General features: G+C 40.2%; 1 protein-coding gene across 27 annotated transcripts in view; it reads right to left on the bottom strand.

Moving 5' to 3' along the window:
- RBFOX1 (RNA binding fox-1 homolog 1) overlaps positions 1–23910 on the bottom strand; it is a 1151472-nt gene that overhangs the window by 231003 nt on the left and 896559 nt on the right. For 3 of the 27 annotated variants that reach the window (XM_040078697.2, XM_040078711.2, XM_040078708.2), the window contains exons 2-3: positions 11567–11721; positions 8556–8776 (exon numbers count right to left, since the gene is read on the bottom strand). The exons of 18 other annotated variants lie outside the window; for them this stretch is intronic. In XM_040078697.2, coding sequence (XP_039934631.1) covers positions 8556–8642 — 87 coding nt within the window. In that variant the 5' untranslated portion in view covers positions 8643–8776; positions 11567–11721. The remainder of the gene's footprint in view (positions 1–8555; positions 8777–11566; positions 11722–23910) is intronic. 6 more of the 27 variants (XM_040078703.2, XM_040078704.2, XM_058422650.1 and 3 more) reach the window with 6 other exon arrangements.

The raw sequence follows: 23910 nt of genomic DNA, 5'->3' as shown, positions 1-23910 counted from the left end.
TCAGTGAAAATAAAGACAGCTGATGTGTACCTGCACAGCTGCGGGTAACTTACAGAGAAACCCTTGGATTTGCATTTTGGCAGCACTCTTTTGTCTGGGCTGGATGTTTTGAAGCTTACATGTCTAAAGATGTCTGGAGATGCATTTTACTGAATCTGCTAGGCATTAAAAAGGTACAGAGAAAGCAAAGTGTCACAGACATTTATCATAACAAACCAATATACGAACAACCTGCCATTTGCTCCTCCATGACTTTTAAATGCTACTAATTATTAAACAGGAAGGCACTACATGCTCTGCAATAATATGGCAAAGTGAGGACAGAACAATAACAAAAGTGTACTTTCAGCTCCATAAGATGAAAAAGCTTTGGGACAATAAGCATTAAATTATAATTTTACTCCCTCAGAATTAAAAAAGTGCAATGAAACAGCAGCATAGTTCAGATCAGTTCACTGCTTCGAGTACTTTTAGTTTTATCTTAAGAAGTTGCTTTTACAGAAGGATACTTACCAAAGTCTGAATAAATTTTCCTTGATGACTAACATTCCTTGAAATGCACCATGTTTTATTTTGTTCAAGGCCACAGATAAAATAAGAATGTGAACCATTCTGACTCTTGAATAAAGAGACAAGAGACTTTTACTTTCTCAGCTTGGTCAGCAAAAAAAACAATATATAGATCTAAAAATGAAATTACATTACATTCTTTACTGATTTATTAAACCCATCAGGATTGGAAGATTAAGTCATTCTCCAAGCCCTCTAGGTCATGCAGCTGTCTGTCTCCTAGAGAAAGAAAAGGAACCAGGATATCAGAATTTACCCTAATCCATGATAATCTGCATCTTGTGAAACACAGGCAGAAAGTCTGACACAGAAAATTTACCTGGGTCAGTTTCCAATTATATATTTACAGTGTTCATGACCTGCTACTACACTAAGAAAGCCCCCAACATTTTCCAAATTATCTGTGATACCTGACTGTGAAATACTTGCCAGGTGTGGTTCCACCACTTAGGTGGTAATAGAGCAGTTAAATGCAATTCCCAATTAGTTCAGGTGAAAGTACTTATACTTGAAATAATTACACCCTTACCAGATTTTTTGCACAACCTGATGTACTGAAATAGACATTTCATATGTTTTTGCAACACCCTCTTTGAAACCAGGTCTGAGGAAACAGTTACCTGCACACCTCAGTTAAAAAAAGCAAGCAAGCAGACAAGCCAAAAGATGTATTTGAGTTGGGTTTCTAACATTAGCTCATGGAACACAGGATAACTTATCAGAGGGTAAATAGGTGAAATATTCAAGCAAACTCCATTAAAAGTGACTGTTCTATATTTAGATGTACAAGCATATTTTTATATCAGTTGTGAATCATTCTACTGAAAGCAAAAGAACTTCAAAGTTGGATCTCCTGTCATAATCTGGCCATCAGAAGTTTTATTACTGATGATTATGCATGAGTCAGAAAAAAAAGAAAAAAAAATCAGCTGAAATTCCAGATCCTTGCAAACAGCAGTATCAGCTTGCTGCTTCTAGCTGGGGGAGCCAAGTTAAACAATCAACTTTTACAGAGAGTCCAAATCTAAAAAAGCTTTGTCTTAAGGTATGAAAAAATAAATAGTACTATTTATTACCCTAATAAAAGCTATTTCATGTCTAGAAATTATTTTTTTCTTACAAAATCAAATATTCTTGTATTTTTTCCCATTAAAGACCCCTGCAGTCTGAAAGGCCCAGATTTACCCAGTTTTTGCCACACCAAACCACTGGAGTGTACTATCCAACACACAAGCTAGTGACCATGATTACAGATCATGTCTAAAATTCACTAATACTGATATCACATGCAAAAGTGGAAAAAGAAAAAAAAAAATCGTCTGCCTGTTGAGTGTCAGATGAAACCTGGCAGGTGGAAAAAGCCCTGACTATACCACAGCATTGACTGAGCTGACAGAACACGAGGTGAAAGAGGTAACACAGCATTGCCACAGCCATTGGAATTATGTCACCCACTGATTTCCAAAATGAAGGCCAGAGAGAAAAAATTACCCAGGCGGCAGAATAACCACCTGTTTCTCAGCAGAAGTAAAACTATATTTAGATAAGCTATTCATCTTATTACAATTGTCTTTTTGGTCAATGGGAATGACATTCCATGTCGTCACCCTCCCTCTTGCCCCTCTGGGTTCACTCCACAGGTATTTGATGATATCTGCACTCATTAGCAAGAAATAAAGGCAAGTTAAAAGAACATCAACTCTTTCAATAGCAATAACCAAATATTTCCAAGCTGTCTGCAGCCCCTTGAGCAGCTGACATGTTTCATGGTTGATGCTCATTGGCTACACTGCTTGATCCATGGATTCAAAGCAAAAGGAATTTCATCCGAGGTTGTATGGAGGAGATCATCACGAGTGCCATCAAAAGCACATCAGGACAAGGAAGCCATCAGGCCTGGCCACCACGAGTTTCAGAAGGCAGGTCCTGCTTGGCTGACCTGATCTCCTCCTGAGGTGGCCTACTCAGTGGATGAGCGAAGGGCTGTGGATGTGTCTGCCTGACACCATCTCCCACAGAACTATTCTGGAAATGCTGGTCATGGCTTAGATGGGTGCAAAGGTCTCTGTGTCAAAGACGGGGTGACGGCCAGGCCCAGAGAGAGGGCAGTGGGAGTGCCTCCAGCTGGGGCAGGTGACCAGCAGGATTCCCCAGGGCTCGGGATGAGCTCCGCTCAGTATCTTTATCCAGGCCCTGGACAAGGGGATTGAAAGTCCCTCAGGAAGGTTGGGGATGACACAAAGGACCTGCTGGAGGGTGGGAAGGCTCTGTAGAGGGCCCTGGCGTGGCTGGCTGGGCCAAGAGCAGCAGCCAGAGGAGTCCAAGTCCTCTTCGGCCACCAAGGCCAGGTGCTGCCCTTTGGCCACCAGAAACCCCTGCAGCAGGAAAGGCCCAGGGGGTGCTGGACATGATCCTGCACCTGGCCATGACACCTGGCTTGTATCAGCCCCAGTGTGACCAGCAGGACCAGGGCAGTGACTGACCCCTGTGCTGGGCACCGCTGAGGCCACACCTCAAATCCTGGGGTCACTTTTGGGACCCTCACAACAAGAAGGACATTGAAGGGCTGGAGCATGTCCAGGGCAAGGAACGGAGCTGAAGAAAGGGGCTGCAGCACCAGGAGCAGGAGGGCCTCAGCCTGGAAAAAAGGAGGCTCAGGGTAAACCTTCTCATTCTCTGCAATTCTTGGCACAAGGCTGTAGCCAGGTGGGGGTCGGGCTCTGCTCCCAAGCAACAGAACAAGAGGAAATGGCTTCAGGTTGTACCAGGGGAGATTTAAATTGGATGTTAGAAAGGAGTTGTCAAGCATTGGAACACACTGCCCAGGGAAATGGTTGAATCATCATCCCTAGAGGTATTTTAAAAGGGTAAATTAAAAATTAAGCATAGATGTGGCTCTTAAGGACAGGGATTAATGTTGGACTTGGCAGTACTGGGTTAACAGTCAGACTTGAAAATCCAAAAGGTCTTTTCCAAGAAACAATTCTATGATTCCCAGACATTTAAACACTGTTTACAAAAATTTTCAGCTATCAAAACAATACAGACTATATCCATCACTAACACCACCACTTCACGTGCGCTAAAAGCACTTTTGATACAAAAGGGAGAAAAACTTTGCAACTCTCAGACTAAGAGAAGAAATGTTAGATATGGTCTCTCAAAACCAAGACAAGATGCACACTCAGATGAAAAGTGATTGCAATAGTAAAACATCTTCATCCTCCACTCACAAAGCGCTGGAAATACAATACTAGTAACAGGAGAGACAGAACAACACAATCAAGCCAGAATAAACCTGCATTTAAGCTAAATCATCTAGTTACTGCATTTCAAAGAGGCAATTCAGCCAATGTAAACAGAAATTACACTCTGCTTTCCACTAGCTCATAATCTAAAACCAACAGAAACAACCACACACCACTGCAGGCAACACTGGAAGAACGCAAACCTCTCCTCATTGCTGTTTCAAATGTATTATTCAAATAAAACCTACCAAATTACAAAAGCCTTTTTCATGTAAGGTGACACAACAAAATCCACAGCATTGCCCAAGACTGGATTGCCGGAATGCAAGTGTGATTTTGCAGGTAGCCTAACACACTAACACCTACAAGAATTCAGAATGTACCCACTGCTAATGCTTCCCAACACAGCCCTCAAACAAGGATTTTCCAGATGGGTAAAGTGATGGCACCGTGATGAAGTCGGCAGCACTACTTTTCACAGCATATTCTAGGCAATTCTCTCAGCCCTAAAATAAAATGGAACAGTCTCCAGATCACCACTTTTTCAGTTGTCAGTCAAACACATTGGTTAACCAGATATGGAAAATCAGATACACGGGGGGGAAAAAAAACCCCAAAGTATCTTCAGAATAATCTAAGCTTAAGAAGGATGTACTTAAAAGTACAGTAATTCCCAATATCTTGAAATAGTTAATAGCCAGCTTATTTTCTATTTTTCTTCTCCAACTCTCCCCTTTATCATTACATAAATAAGCTAGCAAATAAAAGCAGAAAAAAAAGGAAGGTTTTAACTCTGTTATTAACAATGAACACAAGCTTAAACTCACAGAACTCTTAGAACTTTTCTGGTCACTATGTTAAAAAAAAATATTTTAAAAAATACTGACCATATTCATAAATAATCCCATCTTTATAATCTTATACGTCTAAAAATCACATTTTCTATTAAATAGAACTATCTCTCCAGAGCTTTGCAGCAGTTTACAGAAAAGTCTAAACAATTTCAACTTCAATAACTTTTATAATAATGCCTTTGAACTCCTCTTTCTCTGCTAAATGGAAATGAACCTATCTAACCCAGCCACGTAATAAATAATTTAGCATCCAGTATTAAAATGTCATATATCGCATGCGTATTTTCAAAACACTTTATCATAAATCTAGCATTCCAATTAACCAGAGAAACTGCAAACATTTAATGTTTGGAGCCATGAAATACGGAGCTGGTATGACCTCTCAGATATTATTTACACAAAATAAGAGTATTCTCTGATTTGTGAGAGAGTGCAGCCTGAAAACAGACATTGTAATTTAACGATAACTGGGGCTGGTTTCACTTTTTATTCCGAGAACTGGTAGGATGGTGGAGGAGCACACGGCCGGCGGTGCAGGCTGCACACCCCGGGCAGGGCAGAGGGAGCTTTGCCATCCAGCACCCTCCTGATTCACTCCCAGCCAGAAACACCGCGCTGGGAACCCAGTGACCAAACTGGGGTGGGGACCAAGAGCAGGGAAGAAACCTCTGACTGGATCGACACTTCATCCTAGATGGCATTTTTTTTTTTTTTTCCATTTCCCCTGCCAGGAGAAGCAGCAGGACAGTTTTGACACGACGGGGGCCTTGCTGCTGCCCTCAGCACATGCAGTGGCTCACTGCAGTCCCTGCCCGTGTCCTCATGGCAGCAGAGCTGTGACAGCCTCTGAAGCCACCAGTGGGCCTTTTGTGCCAAGGCAGAAAATATCTCGCCACCCACAGGAGGCATAAAGCTGTTAATGCATTATTTGGACTTTCACATGTTGGTGTTTGTTTGTTTTTTCTTCAAATAGTTTTGCCCAGGAGAAGGAAGGAAGGGGCAAAGATATTTTCTCATTTAAAAATGCGTTATTAAGTCATAGGCCAGCATTCTAATAAGTTTCAAGTGTATTTATTTACTGGAAAACAAGTCTGCATGTCTGTTTAATGTAATTTGATACACATCAGCACCTCTGTAACCCTGGACCTTGTGTCTCTCCAAGAACAAAAGCATTTCATTTTCCATCATCTCACTCAAACACATCATATCAGTAAAAGGAATGCAAATCTTAATAGGAGCAACGAGGAAAGCTCACATGGCTGCTCATATAAGGCATGTCCAGAGATGTACCCACAGCATCCACCCCTTTTTGTTTTCCACACATTCCACTGCTCCTTAACAAGAGGGTGTGGCAGAAGCAAGCAGAGGATGGAAGGCAGGGTTTATTGATGAATTTAGAAATTGAATTTAGGAGAGGCTGAAGCAGCTGCTCATCCACAGAATTAAGTAAAATTATAAACAGCGCTTGAAGGTGCAGGACCTCTGAAGGCAAACCTTGCTCCACAGAGATCTCCCTTTCCCTGTTGCTCAGCTACACAACACAAAACGCCCACCCAAAATAGTCACCAAATCTCTGGGCAATGCTCTACACTGCTTTCATATGCAACCTTGGAATAAACCCAACTGGAAAACATAGGGAATCCCTGATCAGAGGTATACCTACTTTCTGTAGAAATCCATGCAAATAAATAAACTGGCATCTTATACGCCTATAACATGTTAAAACTGCCTCACAATCAAAAAAACCCAGACAAACAAAAACAACAAAACAACAGAAAAACAAAAAACAAGAAAAAAACACACAACCCAGGGTCGTGGTTCTCAACCTGCAACCCAGAAAAAAAACATTTACATAATCAGTTTATCAAGGCACATTTTTGAAGATAATTTCCATTGAAGTTCAGAATGTTATGTAATTACTGCTTAGAAGAGGATGATATAAATATTCCTATCAAATGTCCTTTGTATTATTTATTTTAGACACTTAGACTTCACTTTTAGAGAAAAACAATAGGCATTCTGGCATCATAAACTGGCCAGAAGTACTGTAAGTGCAGGTAAAATCCTGGGGGACAAATTGCTCAGACCACTCAATGCTGTGATTGACTCATTAGAACAGTAATTCAAATGTGTGCTTGGTTTCCAAAATGCCGTTTTTGGGTCTGAAATCACGGGGAGAGAAGACGAGAGACTAGAGAAGTAATTATACAAACAACACTGTTCAACTGCATCTCTAATACCCATTTTTGAATTCAGCACTTCTTATTTCTTCACTATTTTAGACCTATGCTAAAGGAATAACCTGGGCCTGGATATCTCTTTCTAAGGAAAGAATGAAGAGGAAAAAGACTGAAATAAGGCATCCCAAATTTTCCAAGGGCCCTTTCTTCTAATCTATCTGCTTGGATAATGCGTCCAGAGTGGCATTTTGTAATGACAGCAACTTTCCAACAAATCAATAGTTATTTAATTCCCAACAAGCTCTCGAGTCCATTAAACCTGATTACATTCACCCATTTCAGTTGGGTGCAGTTATTTTTCCTACACCGGCACTTAATCTATAACAGGAACTTATGAGAACTTTCAAAAGCAATTTCAACATCAATCAGCATAGAGTGAAAGGCACGATTTGCTTGTAATTATTTATTGGACAGGATGGCAGAGGGTCTGACGGAGCTCCAGTGTCCGACCTTCACCCCCAAATTCTAATGGATATGGAGACCCGCTGGATGCTTCTCACTGCATAAAAAGCAGCCTCAGCTTGCACGTCCCACAAGACACAGATTCTCAGCACCTGGTAATGGCCACTGTGCAATGCTTGATTTCTATTTCAGACATACGTGCCTGATATTAAGCCTGAAGTGAAGAACACAACCCACAGTCTTCTATTACTGAAGGGAGTATGTGGAAAACCACCTTTTTGATCTGTGATTGCCCCTCTACATCAGCAGAGTGCTGGAGTAAAGGAGCACAATGAAGGCTTCCCTCTCCCTTGCTGTTAATTGGACTCATCCCTAGCACAGCACAGAAATGCCCTAACACACGTGTGTGTCTTGACCCTGTCAATGAACAATATCTAACAACTGCCACTTAGATGGCACAATTCTATCAGAGTTTAGAAATGTTGACTTTTCCTAATGTCTTCTAATACTGCAAACAACAGGATATTTATTGCTTAATTAGCATCCACATGATCTATGCAGAATCCCAAGTCCAACAGAAGAAACTTCAGTAGCACCGCTTTTTGATAAAAATAAAATAATAGCAAAAGCAAACACAACAACAACAATCTGGTAGTTGCCAACTGACTCCTAAATATACAGAACTCTTGCCCTGCAGCAAGATCTTACACTTTGAGGACTCAGAGGAGTTAATAGGATGCATATAAATTTTCTTTGCAGGTGATATTTCTATACACACAAAACCACAACCCCTTTTTCATTCCGTGTGACGTGTCACATATGAATGAATGCATATTTAACACTATTCCTGTTTGCTGTGCTAAAACACTTAACCTAAACACATCATGGTGAGTTACTTTGTCTTCTGACCTGCCGTGGGAATGCTGACTCCCTCAGAAACCTAGAATGGATAGCAAATCCTCTGCCCTGTGGTCAACCTCGTGAAGCAAAGGCATGAATGTTAAACAGCAGACAAATCAATACAAGCAAATATAGCTCAACTACACCATTTATTCAGCCATGAGAGATGTCAATACACAGATTAGGGTGATCCATCTTTTTGATTTCCTACTGTCTTCTCAGTGACTACATGAGAGCTTTTGCCTGTATTAAAAGTGTTTGCTTTCTCAACCATAAAAATTCCAATTATTGCTCTAAGTGCACTAGAGTTAAGTTGCTTGTTGGAAGTGGCCTTGCATTACCTGAACAAGTCCAGCGAAGTATGGCGCTGCCGGCAGAATCATTGGCACTCCATAGGGATGTAGCAAAACTCCTTGAGACGACAACATGGTTTAAGTGATAGTATTACTCCCACTAAAGCTAAACACATCAATTGAAAGTTAGGGGAAAATCTATATACCAACTTCTTCCAAACTCAGAGCTAGAACCAAATAACTTCTGTCAGGGGCAAAGCCCACATCAGCTGTAAAAAAAAGAAAAAAATTGACGTCAGCAACACTTAATGTTAAAATTTTCTTCAGAGACAACAGATAGAGACAACAGCTGCAAACCTAACTCTACCCAAAAAGGAAGGTGCTATTTTGGGAGCAGCTTAAGTAACATGACTAGCCAACTACACTTTATCAGTTCAGATTTTTAAGTACCAAACACATAGAGATCAAATTCCGTACAGATCTACCGATTAGAAATAATTTTCCTATCAGTTCTGGCATATACATGACAACAGTTACTATCAGAAGCCATTTTCAAAATAATCAGGTTTATCATGATTGCGTAATTAGACATTTCCCTGTATTTATAAGCTGTTAAACAATGTTCATGTGAGCATTTACACTTCAGTCTGTTGTACTGGGTACATTCTGTTTTGATTCTTTATATTTTTCTCGTTTGTTTTGAATATGTGAGTTAAATAACGCAAGCTAATGACTTCTATTAGTGTAAATTATATTTTAATGGCTTTTCTAACCTTTCACAACATCTATGTTGCTAAATTGATCATAACTATTTTAAAAGAACACATTTTCCCATTAGAGTATTTCAACTGTTCTCCAAATCAACTTACACTACTGGTATAAGAGACAAAGGACTGAAATTTAGGCTGGTTTCCTCCCTAAATCAAATCAGATTTGATTTTAAATGTACAACTTACAAGACATTCTCTTCTGCAGCTCATTTTTACTTTAGACAAAACCAACTTAATCATTAACACCTGTTTTATGTGCTATGTATCTTCTATTGCAGATGTAACTAATGACAAGAATTACAATTGAGCAAGACTTTTTTATTTCAATAAAGAATTAGTAAGGTACTTACAACTTCATGTTACAAGCGAAAAAAAAAATCTCCTACAGTCTTCGAATAATCAGGGAGCTTCACACCACTAATTTCAGCTACTTGATTTTGTTGCATAATTACTTTTCCAGATAACTAATTGCAGACAAGATTTGATGTGATACTCAATTATTTAATGTCACATTTTGACCATCATGGAAGGTTCTCAGTAATTGATTCCCATGTATCAGGGCAGCCATGCTGCAGGAATTAGAAATCTCCCTGAGCAGCTGCCTGCTGGCCGTCCCCACTGCCAGCCTTACCCCACTGCTAACTTTAGATGTGGAATTGTGACCCTCAGTGATGCTCTCTGCAGAAGCTGCCAACAAGGCCAGCAATTGTCACATGATGAAGGGATGTTTACCCCCCTCCATCTCCTGTTTCAGAGCTGCTTCACTTTTCTGCTGGGGATGATGCTGTTCTCACTGGTTATCTGACCATGCTTAGCTACAAATCCTATTTCTTGGTCTTTTCTTACCAAGGAAGAGAAACCCTGCGGTTTAATTATTTAGCAGGCTGACATATCATGGATTTTTTTCTAAAGATTGTCATTAATTCCAATATAAAACCAGTCACTAACTTTCAGAGAGAAATACATAAACAAAAGGTATATATAAGAAAGCAATTTGCAGTCACAACTCTCTTAAAAATACCTAATTTCTAAAAAAATAAAAAGCTCATTTTAACTATTGCTTTTTTGTTTCATCCAGCAGAGTGAAGTGCATTTGAAAAGAAAGCAGATTTCTTTCACCCAGGAACGGAGATTATAAAATGGATTTTGCAAGCTTTACTCAAATGACTCCAGTGGGACAACTGACATAAAATACAGACTGTTAAATTGCTCTGTAAAATATCTAGCAGGGTTTTTTTTGTTTCAGCACGTATATATTTGATAAGATGTTAGAAAACCCGAGGAGGAAGATTTGTGCAGGAGAGCGCAGGCTCAAGGGAAGCTTTTCTGTGATCTATTTTGGGACACATATTTTTTTTAACATTTTCTTTAATTATTTTGGCACGAGGCAACCTGCTGATGAAATTTCCTGATGACACAAAGTTGGAAGGTGCTGTCAAGGCTGGAAAGGATAACAATATTACATAGAAAGAACTGCTAAATCTTATGGGCTGCATTAATAGAAATGGGATGGAATTCAACAATACAAAATGCAAGATCATGCTCCTCCTTAATAACAGGAACATCAGAGTTAAACTCAGGAGGAAGAAAAGCAGGATCTCATTGCATCTGTTTAAAGAATTTGAGATGCAAATAGGAAAAGGAAAATTTGCAGTATTTCCTAATTTTAATTTTCATTTCTTGATTTCTTAGAGGTACTTCCAACAGAATATAGCTCTCTTCATCCACATTAAACAGGAAGAAAAAAAAAAAAAAAAAAGGTTGAATTCAAATGCAACCATTGTAAAGAAATTCCTTTTTCTCTACAGGGGAAATTTCCAGGGTAATGGAACAACTATGTTGCAACAGAAACCTAAATTTGATTTGTTTATCCCAGCAAAGCAATCTGTGAATAGGGAAGAAAACAGTAGGAGGAAAAGACTGTTTAAGCTAAGGACAATCCTGATGCTCTAAAAATCAAGAAAAACCTAGTTATGAATAAATTTAGGCTGAGCATATTTTTTTCAAGTTCGGGGGGGTTTTTTGAAGTATTTTGGTCTTGTCTAGTGAGGGTCTAGAACAGCCTTCCAAACCCACAGTAACAAAAAAGGGTGGCTTATAACAGAATATGATACCAATAGTAGCGGTAGTGTGAAAGCAGCAGGCTCCAGGAGGACACTTCCAGCCCTTTGCAAGCAGTATAAACATCCCAGAATAATGAAAGCATCAAATGTCTAAGAAGCATTGCTATTTTCTACTATTGCAGATAGTAACATACAAAAGCAAACGTTGGCAATGAATTGTAGTTACCTGTTTTAATGCAAGGACGCTTTGCTTGCCTCACTATAACATGCTTCTACATGTCTAGGCGTGGGGCGCTCCTGGTCCAAGCTCTGACCTGGTGGCTGGGCTCTGAGGTGTTGTCCCATGCGTGCACCTGAGCACACCTAGGTTCACACCAACCTCTGCCAATCGAAACCACAGAAGCACAACAGAGCGTTACTCGCATCTGCGCCCTGTGCCAGGCTCAGAACTCACGCCAATGCCTCTACATCAGCTCCACCACTTCAGAACAACACTCTTCTTCTCCCTCCCAGCCACACAAAAAGGAAATTTCACTTGAGTTTTACAGTTGGCTGTTAGTTAGCGTCAATGGTCACTCCTGTTCCGCTAGAGTATGTTGAATAAACGGTATTTGACCACCAAGAGTGCTGAGGACTGAGAGAATGAGCCAGAAGAGTATTGATAAAGCTGAGAGTTCTGTTTCACTTCTGCAGGACCTTTAGCATGATGAAGGTCAAGCACGGACCTCAACACTTGTGGGAGGACAAAGTCAGAATGGTGGGGACGTGCACACGGAGCAGCTCTCTGATATCCCTGGTGGTGACAGCCCCCACTTCCTGGCTCCCTGCAAAAAACTAACTCTGTGTGTGGGTGGAAGAGGGGAGATCATCTATTTTAAACAACTGTACAGCTTTCATTTCCATTACATTCTAGAAAATTATAATGCTGTTAGGGGAAAAAAAAAAAAAAAAAAAAAAAGACATTACGCCATTTTCAGTGTGCTCATAGAGGGTATGTCACTTTCAGCTGTTCCCAAACCCTAGTTGGTTTTGGTTTCTTTCATTAAAAATTTTCATGGATTTTATGAAACTAAAAATTGACTGCAGCAATAAGAGGTAGAAAGAACAAGAAAAACACATGAATACTAGCATTCTATGTAAAACATATAGACACAAATAAAATGCACAATCTGATTTGTTTCAACTATGCAGAATTTTGCAAGAAGACAGGTTTTATTAATGAAAATCTGCTTTTAAAGGTGAAGAGCATAGGTTAAGTAAAGTAGGGTGGGAGTAGAAGGTCACAAAATTCCTAAGTACTTCAGGCCCAGCAATTAAATACCACAATCTCAGGTCTTAGTAGAACTGAAGCTACTGACAGGAGTGCTCTAAGAGTAGCTTCATTGGAGGCTTGCTAAAAAGTCATCTAAATAGGAAAGAAATGGAGATTGCTGTGCAGTATGGATGAACAGATACAGAAATAAAACTAGAAATGTGTCTGAAATCTGGGCTACACTTTCAGGCAGAATAAGAAAAACATAAATGGTGTAAGAAAGATCAGAATTTTGATCTCACCTGCATATAAGATGTAAATGGCACATTAGACAATGACCAAAATACTTCCCCAGGCAAAAGCAGATGCCTAAGTTTGGCTATGGTACAAAAAAAGAAGACTTAAGCAACTTCCCTGGGGCCACAATGCCTGGAAAAGGCAGATCCCTGCAATGCAGTCATCAGCCAATCAATGCTGTATGCTCTAATCAGATTCTGACAGAAATAATCTATTTAGACCATCTTTCTGCCAAATAATTAATTCTTCTTAATGCCTGTATCTAGTTCAAAATACCACAAACAATAGTTCTAGCAATTGCTGCACAACACCAATGAACTTCAAATCATTTCTACTTCCTTCTTACCCTGGCCTAACTTTTCCATCTCTCAGATCATCAATAATTGAGGTACCACTTTGGCACCCTCTTCAGTGCTTTTGCTATGTCATACTTGAATCTCTTATGTTCAAGTCTCCCGTTTCTGACCACCCTTCCTATCATCCAAACACCCTCCATTTTCTCTTTAAGGTCTCTCCGTGGTTTTCTGGTACAGGAAACCCCAAAACTGAAAGGACAAATTGGTTTCTGAGTCTCCTGATAATTTCCCTCATCCACAGCAACTTCAGATTACTATCTCTACAAAAGGATTACCAGACACCAGCACCACACATGCTTTGAAAGAGAAGGTGAGCTGCTGTTGATTAGCATTGCCTGAGGTGATCTGGTGTTAAAGGAAATACTGATGGGCAGAAAAAGCTGTCCAGCACATCTTCCCCCACCGTCCCCAGCACAGCTGCTGACACTGCTGTAACTGATGGACTTGTCTTCTAAAGACTATTTCCACCTTTCTGCAAAAGCCATTTAGGGCCAAAGGCTCTCCAAGTGCTCCAGGAGCACCATCCAGGTTCGGCCCCTGCCCTCAGCTGCTCACTGCTCTGCTCTCCTCCACATGTGTAGGAGCTGCTCCTGCCAGGCACCAATTCCCCAGCCAGCTCCTCTCACACAGACAAAACTCAGCACAGATATTTTACTGACTCCCAAAGCAGAAAATGCTACTTATACAAATCAAAGCTATCTGCTGCTCTCATACTGATAATCAGCACTGCAGATGTTGTCAGAGATGAGTCTATTAAGCATCTCTGTCCACACTAGAGAACAAGGCAAGGGCATCGAAATTGTTTAAAACTGGGAGAAATCACCTTTTTCAAGCACATGGGATACAGCATACTTGGAACTAACACATTTGTCTTCTGAACTTAAAAACTGAACTTTCCATTTAAAACTTACATTAGCAACTAACAATTGCATTAGCACTTAGGAGCACATTAAAAACTATCAGCAGGTCAAGATGAACTCAGCTGATTCTTCAGTCAGAAAACAACAATGCTTCAGTTCCACTGAAGTTCAGATTTTAGTCTTTTTCTTCTAAATACACAATGATAGTAATTTTGGAGATTTCAATGATAAATGAAGATAAATAACTACACTCCTGCCAAATATGAGAGCTTCAGACATAAGCAAAAATTTGGGAAACATTTTTGAGAAACTATCTGTAGCCCTAGAAAAATTAACTCTGTTTCCCCTTAGGCCAATTGGCCTTGGAACCCTTTAAGTGCAATATTTCAGTCAATGGTGGTTTCTGAGTACACAGCCAATCCTTTCTCTCATTTCCACTTCCTTTCTTACTGTCAGTGCTGTGTACTGAGCCACAGGCTGCTGCAGTATCTCACTGGCTAAAGAATGGCATTCCTTTTGGAATGCTCCCATAAAGATCACTTTACCTGCACTGTCCCAAAACACATCCTTTTATTATCTTTACGCAGTACTTGTCATCCCCTTCAAAGGCTCACTTCAGCTTATTCCCACCTAAGCTACTACTGTCAACAACTCACAGGTGAGTATCCTCTTTGTCTTGCCTTGAATATGGTCCTTCACCTCCTAGCCAAACTCCAAATGGCATTGATGCTTTCTCCTGAAATTGCCAGCTGCCAGCTAAGACTCTCTCTAAACCTCTATGAACATCCTCTTCCAGCCCATAAAACCTCCTCTTGCCAGAACGCCACACAAAAACATTGACTGGGGGATGAACTGACTGACCAGCAGCACAATGACCAATATCCCTGTTCCTCTGCAGGTCAACTCTAATTTGTATCCACCTCTGACTGTAAATTATTTTGAAGAGAATTGCATCTGGTACAAGGAGATCACCACAATGACAGCAATATAAAAGAACATGCACAAACACTTAAAATCTACACATCTACTTAGCTTCACTTTTCCCAGAACTCTTAAAGGCAAGGCTTGCCCTCTTCTATATCTTGGAAACCCTCAGTCCCTGCTAAAACTGGATTGCTAAAAGATAAGCATGTGTCCCCTGACAGCAGGGAGAGTGATTTACCCTTCAGTGAGTCACAAGACACATTCACTTACATAGGTGATAAATGTATGCTAGAGAAAAGCAGCAGGTTAAAACTGGAGTTAAGGGATCCCTTTGTGCCTGGACTTCCCTTGGGCTACCACAGAAAGGTAAGGACCTGTCATCAGCTCTACATGTCGAGGCACAGAAGCCGAGAACAATCTCTGAACAGCTACCCTCTGGAAAAAAAAAAAAAAAAAATCAAATACCTATAGGTCTCTTTTAACTTAGCTGCATTATCATAGCAATTGGAAAGTTTCTGGATCACAACCACATTATTATCGCAGTATTTGTGTCAAAATTAAAGCAGGATGAATCTGAAAACTTTGGTTATTTCATGTGCTGTGCTCTGCATGGGGAAAAGGATGACATTGGCCTACAAGGTGCCTCACAGATAAGAGTCTCCTAAAGCTGGAAAAAGTGGCAGAACACACCCCCATGGGTCTGCACAACTCTATTTGTGAAGGAAACTTCTCTGTGTGCCTCCAACTGTCCTGGCTCAGTACGAAAATTTAGCCGCAAAACTGTAGGAAAATACTGTTGCTTTAAGTACCAAGACTTGGTTTTGACATGCAGACATCACAACTTATTCGCAGCACGGAAGATGTGTTACAAAGTTCTGCACTTTGTTTCTTCTGCCTTAGTGAGCACTGCTCTGTTTTCCTTCTCTTGCAGAGTTCCATGCTGGCTTTTATTACATAACTCTTATCAGCTGGATAGCTGTACCAAAGCACTTGAATTTTCCCTGTTGGCCTCTTTGAGAACACACTCTCTCCCATCTCCAGGCTACTTCAGATATCTTTCACTACTCTGCTCTTGAGATTATCTGCATTTCCTAAACCATCTGAGATTAGCCTCCAATCCATGAGAAGTTAAGCAGCTTAGAAAATTTTGTATGAAACACAGAACACTTTCAAGATCTCATGCTTGTTTGACATTGTGCAGTTACACAGACTAACTACTGGAAATTATGTACATCTTCCACAAATGATAAGCAGTATCACCTACATCTTTAATGAAGTCTCAGGTTGTATGTCTATATATTTCACAAAATATGTATTAGAATCATACTTGCATCTCTCTCCCTTCAATCTCTTCCATTTATTCTTCCCTTTTGTGTGCTGAATACAGGATGACCAAGAAATATGTATTTTTGCATGCATTTTGTCAGCAGGTAAGAAGAGACTATAATCTTCCCCTTAGGGCAAATTCATTTGCAAATACAGCCCAGCAGCAACAAAAACATTTTTCCTTGCAAATAAGGAACAGATTGACTCTAACCAACATTCACTCTTAATAAATCCTAGTGATATACCCAAGCCATGCCAAGAGAGATCTTTGTCCGTTCCACACAGGATTTTGGGCGATATCTGAGCACTCAACCAGTCTCAGTATCAGTCCGTGGCCACATTCTTATGGGCACCAACCAATACTTCAAAGAGGATCTCAGGAATACAGCCCTTTGTTGTAGAAGAGATAAAGCACCTGCCTGTCACCGTCACATCCCAGACTTTACTTGTGTGGAGATGACAGAGATGACAAGCAGTCACATATTTTTATTGCCAAATCTGGTCAAACAGACTTTTCTTTATTGCTGTAGCCAGGCTACTCTACCTCCTCTATCACAGGAAGCCATGACTTCTTCTTGACCCCAATTAGCACATTCATTATTCATCAAAGTACAGTTTTTATTTGCTTCCCTTGGGAAAAGCAGAGTATCACTGCGAGGATCTTTCAATACAACTTCACCCCCTTAATACACTCAGGATTTGCTGACAAGTAACAGCTACTTATTCCCCCGAGTCAAGTTCATATTAATAGGACTGCACAGTGAATCATGAGCTGGTATTAAACCCTGCCTCCTGCCTGTATAAATACATCATTCAAGCACCCTGCCATGCCAAGTGCTATGGTTTGATTGCAGAAACCAGCAGAGGGTAGATATCCTGAGTGAGCAGGGTGCCTGGGAGAAACAACCGATTCAAACCCCAAAACAATAAAGACCCCATAGCTCTTTAAAGGGATCAGAGAGAATTTCTGTTCACTACTGACAAGTTTCATATTTTCAAGAGATAAAATACCAAGACTTGAAGGCATTAGATGTAATGTAAGCCATAACTCAGCTCTACTCAAGACACTGGCAATAGTTTAAGTACTAAAGTTTAGCCAAGAGCTACAAGCAAGGAGCATCTAAGGCAGATAGGATTTGGCTGAAAGCGTTAGGAAGGTCAGCTGATAGCAAGTTTGCCTCCAAATCTGAATAGCAATAAGTTAAGAAAGCTTTTTCAGCTTCATTGCTACTGAATGTCTGAAGTCCATTCAGTTTTACAGATACCTGCAAATGCACATGTTTGGAGACACACCTAACCCCACGTTCAGCAACTCAAGACCACTCCTAAACTCAGTGTGGGGTCTTACACTTGGCCTACCCAGGCCAAGCTAAAACCTGGCTTTCCTTGAGATGGGTCACTTCTCTTCTGGCCCAGTCTGAGGGCCTGGGACTGAAGGCAGATCAATGTCAGTGGGATCACTCTGGTACTCTGCAGGCACCTCTGTGCAAAGAGCTGGTACACAGGAGAATTAGCTTGGAAGAAGTTAATCCCCTGGATTAAGCTCTAAGAAATCTTCCTGTAAATAACTCTCACCTGAGAGAATCACATCATGTGTTTACTTTTTTCCCCTCCCCTAAGACCTATTAAAAACATTCCAGTTATTCATTACACATTCCAGTCCTATGCATTCTTCAGCCATCACAGTGGGTACTAAATTCACGAAATACTTGATTTCTAATGCTGCCTTTAACAACTTTCTCAGGACAGTGTAAAGCTAGGGAGATCATGGTCTGCTCAGAATAACAGAAGAGGAGGGAAAAGCACCTAAGATGAGGAACCCAGGACACTGCTGTATCAGGGCCAGATGGCAAAAGCCTTTCCTGCCACCCACTTTTTTACTTTTTGTAAATTCCATTTGATATTAGAAGTGGAGAGAGAAAGAATGGCCTTTCTAATCTCACCTTCATTTAAGTTTTAATCAACCTGTGCCAGTGCCCTTGGAAGGGAACGGCAAAGAACTGGGATAAATTTGTGCAGAGGATAACAGAAGAGGATTATTTCTATTTTTATTGAAATCAGTGCTTTAGTGAATACTCAAGTTATTGGGTGGACACCAGCAAGATTTTTATTGCTGCAAGAAATAAGACAAAGAACAAGTAGTCTCCTTCTAAGACCTCAGAAGCTGTCAATTCCTCTGCAGTGCAAGATCAGGGGATCAGACACCAAAAACTGAATTCAAACTCTTTGACTGAGAGCATCTTACCTTCTCTCAAAAGTTTTTCAATAGTGATTTGATCCTAACCAGAAGAAACAAAATATCCGATACTATTTAGTAAAGAGCTAAACCAACAAAATACATGTGACTGAACACTAGGAACAAATAAAAAGAACAAATGTAATATTCCTCTACAAGTTTGAATTTGAGGCGCTCAACAAACATGAACTGTACAGGAGGTTCATAAGACAGACCTGACTTTTGCACATCTGGATTAGAAATGCTATTATTGGAACATCTCTCTTGCACTGCACCTACAGAAAAGCGCTGCACAGCTGCTTCTACAGAACTGTCAGATTTCAGGATAATTAATGAGGCAACTGGGAGTAGAGGATTCTTACAGAAATTATTTTCAAAGGTTTTTATAATTACCTCATTTTTTTTCTTACTGATAGGTTTTCTTCACAGCCTCCTTTCTCAGATGCATGTGTGATCTGGTACTACTACCTAACAATATTTGTGTTTTTCTACTGATCTAATTTGGCCGTTCATAGTCAAAGAGCAAGATTTCCTGATTTATCTTCAACTCTCCAGCCCTAATTAGCCCTTTAGGTTCACACAAAGAAAACACTGAAATATTTTGTGCTCCACAGCCCTCACTTCTTGTGCAGCTCTGAGAGTAACCAGTGGCCATCACTCTCACAGATCAGATGCTGCCTGCTGTAATTCAGCTTCCTTAATAAAGCTGAAAATAGATTTTCCTTGGAGTTTCTAGGAAGAAGTTGCAAAATTCATTTTCTTCTGGAAATGGGCACATACAATTTGCACAAGTTTAATGTAAATAAACTCTTAAAACTATTCTTGAGCAAAGTACACAAGAATACGCTGACAGAAAATGCATATTCGCTGTATGATGCATTAATTTCACAGCAAAGCCAAGGCTCAGCCCAAGTCAATAAACTGATCTACCCCAGCAGAAATTCTAATCCTGCTTTTCCCACCCACGAAAATTCATTTCTGCATCACATGTCAGAAAAAAGCCCAGGAATGCTCCATTCCCACAGAGGCCTCTGGAGACACCTGCCTGGGTTGTTTGGTCACACACTAACACAAATGTTTGTTTACAATGAGCATTTCCCAAGAGACACACCCCACCAAACTTAGCAATAGATATTATAGAAAATAAAAAACAAAATAAACAAATCTGTGGTTTCCCACCTGGCCCTAGTGGGTTTCTGGAAACACCTTGGAAACAAAGTATTTCTAGCAAGCCTGAGCATTACAAATAAACAAATAAATAATCTTCATTCTACGCTAAAAATTATGGCCATTTTGCAAAATTATATTTCAAAACGCACCTGAAACACCACTCCTACCCACTGGGATGCATAATTTCCCAAATAAGCATGCTTTTTATCAATTAAGCTCCTTACATACATAAAAGGGACAGTTTAGTTCATAGAAGCACAGAATGATTTGGCTTGGAAGGGACCTTAAAGACCATCCAGTTTCAATGTTCCTGCCCTGGATAGGGACACCTTCCACTACAAGAGGTTTGTCAGAAGAGCTCCATCAGCCAGACCTTGAAATCTTGCAGGGATGGAGCATCCACAGCACCTCTGGCCAACCTGTGCCAGTGTCTCACAACCCTCACAGTAAAAACTTGCTTCCAAACATCTCCTGTAAAACTATTCTGCCTCAGTTAAAAATCATCCCTCTTGTCCTGTTACTCCATGCTCTCATAATAAATTTCTGTCCATCTTTCCTGTCGGCTCCCTTCAGGCACTGGACGGTCACGATTATGGCACCCCAAAGCCTTATTTTCTCCAGGCTGGACAATCCCAGTTCTCTGAGCCTTTCCTCACAGCAGTGCTTCATCCCTCTGACCATCTCAATACCACCTCAGGATCTGCTCCAAGAGCTCACAGGGTGGGTCAGGCTGGAATGGGCCACAGTGGCCATCTGGTGCCACCTCCCTGCTCCAGCAGGACCACCCCAGAGCACAGGATTTCATCCAGATGGTTCTGCAATATCCCCACTGAGGGGGACTCCACAGCCTCTCAGGGCAATCTGACCCAGAGCTGGAGGCAGCCCTCCAGCTGAGGTCTCACCAAAGCAGAGCCCCTGCTCAAAGGATTTTGAACCACCTCATTCCAACGGAAAACCTGCATTCCTAAGGCAGGCTCACTGGATTAACAACATTTCCAAAGCCTCAGAAGTCCTGCTGTCAGAAGCAAGCCCAGCAAGCTGCAGCTCTAGAACTGTGGGCAGTAGCAGCTCAGGAGCCGAGAAAATATTACAGGCTCATGTTCTCAAACATTTTTAATAGGTGACTTTCTGCAATGATAGAAGCTACAGAAAGTCTAATTTTAGGATCTGTTCATCATTTGTGTCTGGAACATTTTCTTCTACATTTTATTTTGAGGCAAAAACAAATCACATGCTGGGTAGTTGCAATCTTTCAGTGATTTGCCTTAATGCATCCAGATACAGTATGGTGGATAGCAGTGTTACATAAAGGAACTTCAGACAGTTGACAGGTACATTAAACCAAAACAAAATTAAAAGCAGATTAGCACTTTTCCACCAGGGAATCCATTTGTACAAGAGTCAAGTTCTACGGAGACATCTCCCTGCTCATACAATTGCCCTTGCCCAGGGAGCACTGAGGGATGCTCTGCCCTGAGTAAGACCTAAGAGACTCAAAGCAGTTTGAACCTTGCCTGCCCCAGCTGATGCTTTGGTAACAGCATAAACCTTTAGTCAAAAATAGTTCAAGATGCCTAATGATGTCTCTGTAGTAATAGTTTGTCAGTAGCTGTTTCAGTAATAAATGAAAGTTAATGCATGTTTCTAATTTCCGTATTAGCATTCACAACTCAGATGCATTATTTCAATATAAAATGTATGGTGAAATCAAATTAGTAGTGAGAAAATCAACTCAGGACATAGAGAAACTAGAAATTCACCATTAAATAAAAACTGCCAAAGATCATCACCTTTTTTTAATAGAATAGCATATATCCAACCAAAATAAAATATTAGTGTGCAAATACTAGACAACTAATTACATAATGTACCTTTACAAAATTACATAATATGGGTGCAGCTTATTTCCCTGTTTGCTGTTTGAAAAATAGATTGTTTAATAACCCATCAAAGCTATCTGTAAACCACAGCAACAATAGAGCAGATGTTGACTGTTGTCTTGTGCCTCACAGACATAATTAAATACAATGAAACACTCACGCACCCAAATAATGGAGGACAAACAAATACAGCAATGCTGCTCTATAAACATAAACCTCATTTACTGGGCACCTGCCTTATATTAATCTGTGATATTTAAACCAGGGAGGAAAACAGAGAAAAAGGCATTTATTTGCCTGCAGACCACAAAAACTACAAAGAAAGAATTCCTCTCAGTATTAAGGAGCTGTAACTTCTGCAAGATTGAGATCCCCACGTTGTTGACTTCCACAAAGCTGAGAGGGAATCACCTTTTCGATGTGCCCAAGCCAGGACAGGACAGCTGCATTTTCTGTACAAAAAGGGACCTGAATTTATGACTCTGACCGATCCAAACACATTGTGCCTGCTGTGTAATACAGTCTTAACAGGCCCGTGGAAAACCAGGTTCCCTTTGATTGCAAAACACGTTTTATTATTCCCTGCAATTATTTCCTATCCCCTTCCCCAGCTTTCTTTTAAAGAGGCAATGGAAAGCCAAGATTAGGTTCCATAACTATCCAAGTGGTTTTCTGCTAGGACTATGTCTCATAACATTATTGAATACTCTAGTTCACATCAAAGTTTCAGAGATTTTTAAAAAACGTCCTTCTTTATCTTCATTTCTATAATTAAATGGAGATACATATTTTCTTTCATAATATCATTACTGTTCCTCTATTTGAAAAGGATAATTATGCAAATCAATACTAAATTAAGTACCTAATCCTGCAGTTGCTATTAAGAAACAAAGTTTCCAGGCCAAAAAGCAACTTCAAAAATTATCACGCATGTGTACTGCAAAGGAATACTGAAGCTTATTTTTGCTAATAAAAACAAAAATTATTTTAAGTGATAATATTAAATAAGTGCTATTATTTGGGGGGGGGGGGGTTGGGTAAGGAATATAAAACTGCTTTGCTTACTGCAAATGTGTTTTGCCTTTATATTTCATTTAGTTATTTCTAAGAAACAAGACAGAATATAATGTGATCTGCATCTCTTTATAGTAATAAAACCATGCTAGTCTCCTTCCATAGACAACACCATAAAGCGTAAATCCAAATGGAAAACAAATGGAAGTATAATGCCACTGTGAAGCAAACCAATCAACCCTAAAACAGCTGAGATATATCTCATCCAGCAGTTCATTCATTCTTTACAGAAAAGAAATGAAAATATTCCTAGGTGTATCAGATTAAAAAAAAAAAAAAAAAAAAGGAAAAAAAACACCCTCAGCAGCTCTGAAAGGCTGTAAAGCACTAAATTCCTTTGATTTATGAGGCAGCGTCCACCGCACTGAGCAAAACAACTCAGCATGGCAGGACCCTTTTCCCTGAAATTCCTTTATTAACACAGCCCGGCTCTGCCAGTGAACAAAAGCAGCGGTGCGGGGTGTATAAATCATTAATACTCTGCCGTGCAATGGCTGAATTTCCTGTGTGAGCTGGGAAGCCTTCCTGCACAACAGGGATTTTGGGCTTGGAATTGGCTGCTATGAAATGTACTCCATCATGCGCCGTGTTTGACGCTTCCCAATAGCTTTGTACTTTTCCTCTCCTTTTTCTCCCCCAAGCCCAGCAACTGCAATAGAAATTTATTGGATTTTATGTCTGCAAATAAAAGGAAGAGAAAAGCAGGAAAGGAACGAGCGAGCCCATTTAGAAGCAGAATCCTTTTCCCGTCATTTAAAGACAGGGTGTGCACAAATAAAATACAGCGCTGACGAAATTAATTTGGCACTTTAATAATTTTTAGTTTACCACTCTAAACTGATAAGAAAAATGAAAAGGCAAAAAAACCAATCAAAGAGAGTTTACCCCTAAAAAGAAAAAAAAAAATCACCTATCACAAAAAATGTGACTCCTCTCCAAATTAAATAATTTTGTATTGGAGCATTTATTTATTTATTTCAAGAGCAGGCACAGGAACTCCTGAACTCTGCTGCTTCAGTGTTTTTACTTTTGGCGTATCAAAAAGCTTTCCCAAGAGCAACAGGCAATTTCACGTGCACGTGCCAAGCCTGGTATTCCAAGTGAAGCTGGAAGAGATGGTACCAAAGGGAAAGGAAAAAATAAACCAAGCCCCTAGAAATTGCAGCTTCTGAATGCTCCTGTATTTTTGCAGCAA

This window comes from Hirundo rustica, chromosome 15 (assembly GCF_015227805.2).
Source record: "Hirundo rustica isolate bHirRus1 chromosome 15, bHirRus1.pri.v3, whole genome shotgun sequence".
In the NCBI taxonomy this organism is placed as follows: domain Eukaryota; kingdom Metazoa; phylum Chordata; class Aves; order Passeriformes; family Hirundinidae; genus Hirundo; species Hirundo rustica.
The sequence above is the reverse complement of the archived record's forward strand: the minus strand, read 5'-3'. Positions and strand labels throughout refer to the sequence as shown.